The sequence below is a fragment of the Stegostoma tigrinum genome, chromosome 26 (assembly GCF_030684315.1).
Source record: "Stegostoma tigrinum isolate sSteTig4 chromosome 26, sSteTig4.hap1, whole genome shotgun sequence".
NCBI classification, from domain to species: domain Eukaryota; kingdom Metazoa; phylum Chordata; class Chondrichthyes; order Orectolobiformes; family Stegostomatidae; genus Stegostoma; species Stegostoma tigrinum.
In genome coordinates, this window is record NC_081379.1 from 25,079,929 (window position 1) to 25,092,009 (window position 12,081).

At 38.6% G+C, this 12,081-nt stretch overlaps 1 protein-coding gene across 2 annotated transcripts in view; it reads right to left on the reverse strand.

Moving 5' to 3' along the window:
• morn3 (MORN repeat containing 3) overlaps window positions 1-12,081 on the reverse strand; it is a 55,739-nt gene that overhangs the window by 38,730 nt on the left and 4,928 nt on the right. For both annotated transcript variants that reach the window (XM_048556206.2, XM_048556205.2), the window contains one exon: window positions 2,514-2,671. In XM_048556206.2, the coding sequence (XP_048412163.1) occupies window positions 2,514-2,671 (158 nt within the window). The remainder of the gene's footprint in view (window positions 1-2,513; window positions 2,672-12,081) is intronic.

A 12,081-nucleotide genomic window follows, 5' to 3' on the forward strand; every position in this document is an offset into this window, starting at 1 on the left:
CCAACACTTTTTGGTGAAACTTGTTTGCTATTTTTAAATGGGCTCCAAGCAAGTTAAAGTCATTTAAGCCACATTTTTACAAGAGTAATTTTAGTTTTGAAACCAAGAGATCAGCATCCATAAACTGGTTTACAGTTTTTGTATTACTAAGTTCAAAGCTCTGGTCTTGTCTATATTTTAGATACCTTCTTATCAATTCAAAAGTAATAAATAATATGGTTAGATGGGAGCTTTGCCAGTACACCAGCATACACCAGTATGGTTGTTCAGCATTTCCCAAAGTTGTCAAATAGTCATGTATTAGAAAGTAGCCTAATTACAGTAACTGCCATTAGGGCATACCGCAAGATAGCTAACCACATTCACACGATTTAGCACACTTCATCATCCTGTTCTCTTGGCATTCCATTGTATTCCAGAAGTGAAAGACAAAGCAAATGGATCAATTAATTACTAATATACAGATGTCAGGATTCAAACAGACAACCAACAGGCTACAAGTTCTTCCAGATCTCTATCAATTTTACCAACTATTTTGTAGGACTAACAGCCCACCTCCATGATACGCAGTATCTCAAAAATTCATATATGAGCCAGAGGCTCCACTTTTGGATCTGAAAAATGTCTTATCCACATCAAATTTACACCAGAAAGGCAAAGTCTCTCAAAGAAGCTGAAAGCCATTTCACTATATGACAATGCAGTAGCTGCATTTTGGATGCTGACGTCATTGAAAAAGACATTCTTCTTTCACATTTTTGAGCAATCTCATGAATGAGTTCTGACTTGTACGACAGGACAAAATGTTGCTGACTGATTGGCTAAAACCAATAGTTTCCTACTGCCATGGAGGAAACAATGGGAAATTATTAAATCCAGGTGCTGGTGTGATGTCAGGCACGTGGACCATACACTCTAGTGACTGGCTGACTAAATCAAAGCATGCTCATTCAGTCGTTTGTAATATTAAGAGCAAAAGCCTTACTCAGATTGCGCTTTCAAAACCAAAAAAAAGTCTACTGTCAGATATGATTCTGCAATTAGGCAGCACCTGATGAATAACTCTGAGTGCACAAATAGCCAAAATAACAACCAATTTAAGATAAACAGTCAAGCTTGTAAAATGGCTTATTTAACTTGCTAGAAGCAATATACATTTGTATGTATAAGACCCATTTGCTGTAAACAAAAGGACTATTTTCAACCTTGTGCTTTTGAATTACTTGAGAGCTGGGGAACCTATATCACTCTGGAGACAGTAAGGACTGCAGATGCTGGAAACAAGAGTCAATAAATGAGAATAACAAGTAGTGGAGCTGGATGAACACAGCAGGCCAAGTGGGAGCTGGAAAGAGTAGGTCAGACAGCATCCAAGGAATAGAGAAGTCAATGTTTCCGACAGAAACCCTTTGTCAGGACTGGGGAGGGGAGCTCAGAAATAAGTAGATGGGGGGGGTGGAACTGAGGAGAGGGTAGGTGGGATGGATGCAGATATTGGGTTATTGTGGTTGGTCAGTGGGAAGGGTGGAGTGGATATGTGAGTCAGAAGATGGACAGGTTGGGCTTGGAGAGATTTTGAAGCTGGTGAAGTTAATATTCAGGGCATTGGGTTGTAAGCTCCTAAGGCAAAATATCAGGTACACCTCCCTCTCTATATATCTGGCTTTTGCTCCCCCTCCCCAGTCCTGATGAAGAATTTCAGCTCGAAACATTGACTTCCCTGATCCTCAGATGCTGTCTGATCTGCTGTGCTTTTCCAGCTCCACATTTATTGAACCTATAGCACACTGTTGCTTTCTCCACGGCAATGCCTCAGCTATCAGAGTCTACTTGCCAACCAAACAACATCCTTTTCTTCAGTAGCTTAAATTGTTGCCATTGTTTGTAAATTTGACATTTTTTTACATTTGTCTTAATGAGTGTAAGACAAAAATCTTCAATAATATCTCACTATTCAGCATTATTCAAGTTCCAAATCTACAAAGTCTCAGATTAAACAAACCAGGAACATTGTGTGGGCACCTGTTCATTGATTCATTTACTAATTTGGCATACACACATTTAAAAAATCCATTACTAAATTCACCAAAATAAAATCGGAAAATTTCAATTTGTTTTGAGGGTAGGCCTTCATCACTCATCACCTAACCCCAAAACCAAATCTTGTCCATACAAGATACAAAGATTTCCACAATTATAAAGTAGCATACAATATAAAAACTTCATTGAGTAACTATTGGAAAATCTTACAATATTTACAACAAAACTAAATTTGACACTGCAAGGAAGTAACTCATTATGAAGGGAAGGAAAGATTTGACAAAAAAAAGTTAAAGATCCACTAGATTTATTTAAAGGTGGTCTGTTATCCTGGACAGATAAAAAAAATTTAAAACAAATATGCTCTGAAGAATAATGACACAAGATACTCTAAAGTGGTAAACAGTATTACCTCAATAATATTCTTTCAGAAAAGTTAACAATTACCAACATCATGTCAATTCTGTACTCACGTGTCTTTTGTCATTTTTCCATGCTCCTGAATAGACCTTTTTATATTCCCCACTGATTGGATCTGGTACACTGTAAGTCCCGAAACCATTTCTCTTTCCATATTCCCAGTCACCATTGTATATGGCTCCACTAGATTTCCATTTCTGTGTTCCCTTTCCTGTTTAAGAGTAAACTATCAATGATGATGCAATAGGAAATGTTTTAGTATTTTAGAACCAATGTTTTCTTTGCTGTTATGCTTAAACTGGACATTTTCAGTGCTCTTGTTACTGTAAAATAGATACTAGTTAGTGCAATTTTTGACTTCCAATGAGGAAATATCATTGTACAACACAAATGTGTAAGGGTTAATTCAATCCCTTCACTATTAATTCATGTAATAAATGGTTTAGATTTCTGAATTCAAAGCTATAACACCAAATTTATACTTTGTCAACAGTGGGACAAAAGGGGTCAACTTTGCTGATGCATGAATTTAGATAGAAATGTGGGTTATGGCTAGGGCGGAACAAACTTGAGAGATTTGGACACAACGGAAGAGGAGACAAGAACATCGCCACTCAACACGAAACATTAACTCTTGATTTCTCTCCAGATGCTGCAAGACCTGCTGAGCTTTTCGAGCAATTTTTGGGCTTTTTCTCCTGACAATAACATGGGAGCTAGAATATCACGCGGAGAAGTGTGAATTACCAATTTTATTAGGAAGAAAGAGAACTGCAAAATATTTCTTAGATTTCCTGAGATTGATAACTGTTGATGTCCAAAGGAACCTGGGTATTCTTGTTCTAAAATCACTGAAATCTAACATGCAGGTGCAGCAAGCAACTGAGAAAGCAATGGTATATTAGCCTTTATTGCAAGAGGATTTGGATCAAGATGAAAGAAATCTTGCCACAACTGCATACAGCATTTGTGAGACTGCACCTTTGCACAGTTTTGTTCTCTTTCCCTAAGGAAGGATAAAGTTGCCATTTGGACAGTGCAACGAAATTCACCAGACTGATCTCTGGGATGTCAGAATTGTTCTACGAGGAGAAATTGTATCATCTGAAGTTCAGAAGAATGAGAGGTTTATCTCAACAGAAGCATACACAATTCTGAAAGGGTTTGAACAACGTAGATTCAAAAAGGATGTTTCCCCTTGTTGTGAGGTCTAGAACAAGAGAGAAATATGTTTCAGAGTAACAGATAGGCCATTTTGGATGAGATGAGGAGGAATTTCTTCAGAATTCAGAAACAGGGGTATTCGCTACCTCAGAAGGCAGTCACTGAGTATTTTCAAGTCAGAGATCAATAGATTTTTAAATATCACACCTTTCAAGGGATGTGGAGATAGTGCAGGAAAATGATATTGAGGTGGAAGATCAGCCACAATGTAGTTGAATACAGGCTTGAAGACTTAAATAGCTTATTCTTGTTCCTTTTTCCAATGTTATGTAAAAAGCAACATTTTCAAAACAAAAGTGAAATATATGTATTGATCATTGTGTAAAAGCTGCTTGTTTAAGAGACCTTTTACACACATTGTTGATACAGTTTCCCACTTTGAAAATTGATAAATGTAAAAAAATCTCAAGGCATCCAAAACATACATGTTTCCAGACAGTGCATTTTTTTGTTGCTCTAGAGTGACATTGAAAGATGTACTGTTACAAAATTTCAAAATCAGAACCAAATCCACTTGTTAAGGAATAGAATTGGGTCTCCTGTAACTCAAAGCTTAAGCCAATATAGTACAAAAAATGCTAAATAATCCAACTTGAATATGACAACAGCAAGAAGATCAAGAGCATTATTTCATGGCGTTCATTTTTAGCACATACTTTTAGGAGATTCCACAGACGACTGAAACTTCAAATCTGACTTAGTTCCATCTTAGGAACACCAATGACCCACAGACTTTTCACTGTCTCAGTTATAAAATTAAAATGGTGTTAGTAAATCTTCCAGAAGTAAAGCTGAAATGACACAAAATGATTAAGGCAACTGGAAATTAGAACAACGAAAAAAAAGCATTAAGGCAGCCTAATTGGAATTCTTTACTAACCAGCAAGTCTACTGACACATTGTTTGTGGACCATTTTATATTGCTCGTGTATTGTTCCAAGTCTGGAGCACAGTTTTGAAGTTCAAATTTAACGCAGTGTAGAGCTGGAGAAACACAGCAGGTCAGGCAGCATTAGAGGAGTAAGAGAGTTGACATTTCGAGCCTAGACTCAGTCCTGATAAAGGGCCTAGGCCCGAAATGTCAACTGAACTACTCCTCTAATACTGCTTGATCTGCTGAATCCCTCCAGCTCTACACTGTATTGACTCCAACTCCAGCATCTGCACTTCTTGCTATCTCTTGAAGGTCAGATGCTAATCTGCCTTTGCCTGTGCCAAATACATGAACTGAATAATCATGGCTACATTCAAACTACTAAATCAAAGGGATAATTGCGATTGTTTCTACATTTCAGGCTCACATTAATAATTGGTTATGTTTTCTTAGAAGTTATTTTAACCTGTATCAAATATGATGACGCACGTATGCAAAATTTATAAAGTAAAGAAAACCATGAAGCAAATGAAAAGCTTTTGATGTATACCCTGTCCAAATGTATGAGGAACTAAAGGAGCATACCCAGCAACACCTAATATTTTGCTGAAATTGAGTTTTACAGAAAGTTCGGTTGAGAACAATAATGCTATATTCTAAAATATTATGTGGAGATCGCAATTTCAACAATTCTTTGTACTGGCATATAGAATTATAAATTAAATGTGAATATCTGTCACAAAAACAGAACCTGCCAGAGAAATTCAACAGATCTGGCAGCATCTCAAGACAGAAAACAAAATTAACATTTTGAGTCCAAGTAACCGTTCTTCAAAATAGAAGCTAGGAAAAGCTAGCTGATGAGAGGGGGTGTGGGAAAAATGAGTGACTGGATAGGTGGAAACACAGAGGGAGAGAGAAAGAGAGCAGGAACAGAGGGTGAGAGATGGGGACAATAAGAAGTTGACAATGGGTTAGCTGTGCTGAAAGCAGCCCTTATGCCTGGGCTCTAAAATTATTGAACTCAACATTGAGTCCTGAAGACTGCGGGGTCTCCAAGCAGAAAACAAGATACTGTTCTTCCAGTTTGCGCTTAACCTCGCTGGAGCACTGCAGAAAGCCCAAGACAGAAATATTGGCCAGGGAACAGTGGCGTTGAGGTGGAAGCTCAGGGTCATTTTTATTGACAAAATGTAGGTGCACTGCAAAGCATGCACCCAATCTACATTTTTTCTCCCCAGTATAGAGGATTTGACATTGTCAGCAGTGAACACAGTCAACTAGGTTCAGTGAGCAGTGAATACGGTCAACTTGATTGAAAGAAGTGTAGGTAAATAGCTGCTTCACCTGGAAGGCGAGCCTTGGATATTGGGAAGAGAGGACATAAAAGGGCAGGCACTACACCTTCTGCCATTGCACAGGAAGGTGCTGTGTGGAGGTTTTGGGAGTGAGGAACAATGGACCAGTATGTCCAATGGGATTGGTTCATGGAGAATGCTGACAAGGTAGGGGAGGGGAATACATGTCCGGTGGTGGCGGAAATGGCAGCTTACAGTTCTTTAGATGCAGATCCTAATCAGGTGGAATGTGAGGACTAGGGGGATCTTCTTGCTGTTATGGGAGGGAAGGGAAGGGGTAAGGGCAGAAGTGTGGGAAATGGTCAGACATGGTTAAGGCCTTGTTGACCACGGTGGCAGGGAATCCCATTGAGGAAAAGGTTGGACATTTATGAGGTCCTCCTGCAGAAGGTGATATCATCAAAGTAGATGTGATGGAGGTGGAAAAACTGGGAGAATTGAATGGAGCCCTAAAGGAAGCATGGTGTGAGGATGTGTCGTCCAGGTTGTGGGAGTTGGTGGGTATGTCGCGCAATATCTGTCACATTTGCAAATATCAGTTGCAAAGAATGTCTTCATCTTTAAAATTATGGAACAACAAATTGTACTTTGATTTCAATATTGCTTTGTCCTACTGGATCAACACTATTAAACAAGCCAATGATTAACATTGTCAATATCTGCTTTTCCTGAGATCATTACCACTCTCTTCTCAAGAAGTACCTTTGGCCCATCCTTCCTCTCCAAGGACAGTCCCATCTCCAACTACTTCATCACCATCAAAGTCAGTGTACAAGTTGTTACTTGCAGCTTTATGCTCATCTTCTTAAAACACTTTTCTCAAATGCCACATGTCAGCTTCCATATTCAGAGTACTGATACTTCTTCCATGATTGTTCTTCATAACCCAACTTGTCCTGCATAACCCAACTTGTCCTCTCTTCAATACTCAATAAGATGTTCATTGCTTTTTTTCCAGATTGTGGTTGATATACATTACCCCTCCTAAGTTGACTGATAAGTGGTGATGGATTATCTTTAAAAATCACTGCACATGTCATGATCCAGTGATAGTAGGATTTTGAACAGGCAAAAATATAGGCATGGCAAAATATGTCCATATCAAGATTGTATTTAACGTGGATAAGAAATTGGAAATAATGAACTCTGCATGAGACTGCTGCTCTTGGCCTTCTCAACAGTAGATTTCACAAGTTGGGATGTGCTGATGAAGTAGGTTTGGCAATAGAGTCAACAGGATAAACTAACATCACAGTGCACTGTTGGATGAGGATAATGAAGCCATATTTTGTAATCCTTCTCAAATTACTCTTTCATGTCATTCAGCTCAGTGGGAATGATCCAGTTTTGTGTAACGAAATACAGGCAATGCATTACCAAAAATGAATTTTCTTCACAACCTTGGCACTTTTGTCTTTCATTCAGCCCCTTATTAACCGCAAATCTGCAACAATTTAATCTTAAACCCCTCATTAATTTTATCCATTAGCAACGAGTACAGGATAAGCTTTCACAAGGCATTTGCTATAGCCATCTCAATCACTCCACCAATTCTCTGAACACCTCAAAGCTACTGATGGGTTATCAGGAATAAATTTTGGATGAGTATCACATTTGGGATGTTTGATCACTTTACTGAGAAATATCTGCACATGGTTTATATTATGTGGTATATGGTATAGGCAATAAGGGCTCATATCAGCTGGTGAAACAGCCTTCAGGTACTAAGTAGCCTGATCTTGTTCCTGCATATATGTTCAAGCCGGTGGGGTATAAAGTGAGTTGTGTGTTCAACTGATGCCAGAGATCTTTGAAATATTGCCTTCCAGATTAGAAAATGAGAATGCATCCAGATCTATTTGGTAGATTATCATCTTCATTGCCTGGGTGATAATTTGGCAGATAAATCACCCATCCTTTACAGACAGAAATGATTTTTATTTAATTGATTGAAGACAAAAACATATGCACAGTGTCAAGGTGACCCTATTTGTTTCAAAAGCAGTCATTTCTCCATAATACAACAGTATTCACCATAATTGGAAGCAAGATGTGCCTTAGTGGTTTTTGCCTCAGGATAATGTGATGTATTTCGTGTACTTGTATGATACACTGCTGCTGGGTACGAAGAAGTGGCTGAGTGCAAAAGTCTCACCTCCTGCCAGTGTATAGGGTCTGTATCACAAAGACCATCACGGCAACACACAGTAACTAGGCACTTTACCCCCTGGATGGAACCTCTGTGGGACTCGATGGAACTCTGGCCCCAATGGTACATTGTGCACGTTGACCAGCATGTGGTCATGCACTGGTACCTGTCAACCAGATCCCACATATGGGTCAAAATAGTACACACAACCTTAATTTTTGGACAGTCAAATGTTAATGTATGTTTAATCAAATTGTTAGTTTAGTTCATGTGTTTGTTTAAGATGTAAGAGATGGTAGCTATTAATTGTCTGAGCACATATATGAAGACAGCATCTTATAGGTAATGTTGAATGTGGACTGAGAGGGACAAGCCTGAGAAAATCAATAAACTCTTCACAAAAAAAAATGTATCTTAATTTCCTGTCTCCAACTAGTTTGGAGTAAATTAGCATATGAACATTGGAGTGGAGTCCTACAGATTCCTGGTGCTTGCTTTCTGGCAACTCCTGCACAAGAGCTTCATCCATAGAGGCTCCCAACCTTCCTCTGAATTCAGTCTACAACGTTGAGAGGAAGACACAGGTGCTATCCAAACCTATGTCCCTAAATCCAGTCGATGCAGCTGAATAGCAAATGGAAAGAATGCATCAACTTTAATAAAAGCCCTCTGCATCAATTACAACAAGTGGGTAACTTTATCTGATAATTGGTGCAAATTATGACACCAATTGTGGACAGGAATTTGTTATCTTGTTGATATGTGGTTTCAGAAGTTCTGTAAATAAATTGTCAGCAGAGATGATTCCAGAGATCATTGGCACAGGACAATTTCTTGCTTGGCAGACTTTGCCTTTCCAGAATTGGCATTAATCATCGAAAGAAGTGCAACAGATGTTCCCACCTGATCTTGCCAAAGTTTTGAGGATGAATTTCTTCCATATATTTTTGATGAAAGGATACCAATCATCCAGACTAATTGTCATTTCTGCACATGAACCCTCCAGTTAGAAAACTTGTGAGCAGGGGAACACACTTGTAGATCAGATGACAAGGTCCTATGCCAATCTGCTTTGAGAGAGCTAATCATGTTCTGGGCAAGCCTTTGTTCAAGTTCGTCTTTAAAATATTGTTCAACTAACTAATAAGAACAGAATTGAATTTTTTAAAAAACTATTCTCTTTAGAGTCATAGATACAGCCACTGAGTATTACCCCACTGAAAGAGGTTCTTTGAGTCACCATTGTTTATATCATCCTGTAGTCAAAGGCTTTTCTCTTTGCCATTAACTACACCATCAATTTTTGTGAACAAACCAACTACAGTTATGCCTACAGCATTAATGTACACTACAAACAGAAAAGGAGCAGCACCAAAACTCCAGTACAGCACTGGACATTGGCCTCTCATCACAAAAAGATTCTTCAACCAGCATCCTCTGCCTTTGCCATTAAGCCAATTTTGGATCCAGTTTGCCAAGTTGCCCTGGATACCATAGGCTCTTAACTTCTTGACCAGTCTTCCGTGCAGCACCTTGTCAAAAATTTTACTGAAATCCATGATGGCTACATCCAACTGCACTACTCACCTGCTTACCCGGTCACCTCCTTGAAAAATTCATTCAAGTTCACCAAACTTGATCTCCCCCTGATAAAGCCATGCTGACTATCTTTGATTAATCTTTATCTGGCCAAGTGAAGATCAGTTCTGAGTCTCTGAATTTTTCTAAAATTTTCCTGCCACTGATGTTAGTCTCACTCACCTAGAGTTCCCTGGGTTATCCAAATCAGACTTCTTGAATCGTGGTGCCATTTTCACTATCTTCCAATCTCCTAACATCTGTCTGGTGGCCATAGAGGATTTGAAAATTAATGTTAAGTCCCCGACAATCACCTCCCTTGCCTCCCACAGCAACTTTGGATACATCTCAACAGGATCTGGGTCTTATCAAATTTTAAGCCTTCTAAAACCGATAATATCTCCCCCCTCTCAATGTCGATTTGTTCAAGCTTATTGAACATTAAGAGTCCCCCTCCTTGATTTCTATCTTCCACTGTTCTTCTCTGTGGCAAATACAATACTTGTTCAAAACCTCACCATCATCTTCCAGCTCCACTTGCTATTTTGATTTCTAATGTGCCCTATTTCTTTCCCTGGTTATCCTCCTTAACCTATTATAAAATGCCTTTGGAATTCATTTAATTTTACGCCTGTGGTTTTTATACTCCTCTCGAGCTTCTGCTGTTTTCAGTGCTTGGTGTCTCCCATACACTTCCCTTTATCTTATCCAATCCTGTTCATTCCTCAATATCCAGGGTTCCCTCGATTTGTTCCGATTCTTCAACTTCATGACAACAGATGGCCCTGCACTCTTACTTCCGTGTTGAGTCACTCCCACTGCTCTGGTATAAATTTTCCTCAAGTACCTGCTCCTAGTTCACTTTGTCAGATCCTGTCTTATATTAAACTTGGCCTTTCCCCAATTCAGAACCATTATTTCCAGCCCAACTTTGTCCTTTTACTTGAATCTTACAGACTTATGACACTGACACCAGAATGGTCATACAGAGTATGAATATGGGTATGCTACACTCATTTGTTCTGAAATGACTCCATTAGAAGTACAAAAGCATTTTGTTTTGATTTTTCTTTTGAGGAGGCAGCAAAGCTTAAAAACAATATATTTTGTCCAGGAAAAACCACTGTATTTTTCTTAAGTATGCAATCAATTTGTGTGTCTGTTCAGGACAGGTTCTGTATTTTCCCAATTTTTGTCTGTTAAGCAAACCTAAGTCCATGTTGACTTGATAACCCCAGCTCCATGAGATTTCCCTCATGTATTAACCTTCTGACACCTTATCAAATGTCTTTGAAAACCAAAGCATCTCACATCTACTAGCTTCTATTTATTTACACCTAAATCTTTTAATAAATTTCTGGAACTTGTTTTCCATGTTTGTAAAATAATGTTGACTTTGTTTGATCATACCGAGGACATCGTTCAGGCTTCCTTAATAATAGATCCCAACAATTTATTGGAGACCTATGTCTGACTATCAGCCCATAATTCCCCATTTTCTCTTTCTCTGTTTTCTTGAATAGTGATGTTACATTTGCTAACTTTTAATCGTCTGGGACCATTCTAGGATCCAGTGAATTTTGGAAAATCATAGGAGGTGCATCCACTATTTCTCCAGCTACTCTTTTTAATGGAATTTTTTTTTGTCGAATGTTTTGTATTGCTTCTTTCAATGTTTCCCACTCGTTATTTGTTCCCCTCTCTTTCAGTACATTTACGCTAAATTTTGTTAGCTCTCCCCTCATAACTACATAATTCACGAAGCTTAATACTTTTGTTTAGGACTAGACTATGTCACTTTCAAACTTAAATTGTATTATGTTTCCCCCCAGAGGACATTTTACAATACAATCATTAGATTTACATAACTGCATAATGCTGCATCTAAAATGTCTTTATTCCCCAGTTGGTTCCATAATGCAGTGTTCCAGAAAACCATCATAAAAGCATTCTACATCTTGCAGAGTGCTTTGGCTGATTTGTTTAGTCTCATCAATTTGCAAATGAATTCCCCAATATTCTGATATTGCGCTTGTTGTAATCTCTGATTTTTCTTGCTTACTGCCTTTCCCAGCACTACTAACGACAATAAAACCTTAAGATACAGGAGCAGAATTAGGCCATTTGGCCCATTGAGTCTGTTCCACTGTTCAATCCCATCCGATAGGTTTCTCAAACCCGTTCTCTTACCATCTTCCTGTAACCCTTGATCCCCTTACTAATCAAGAACTTATCTATCTCAGTTTTAAATACACTCAAATGACATGGCCTCCACAGCCTTCCACAGAAATGGGTTCCACAGACCTTTAATGCAGTAGAAAACATCAAGACACTTTGCAGGAGCAATCTCAAATACAACTTAACAATGATTGACAGAAGTCTATATTCATTCACAGGATGAAGGCATTGCTGGCCAGGCCAGCAGTTGTTGCCCATCC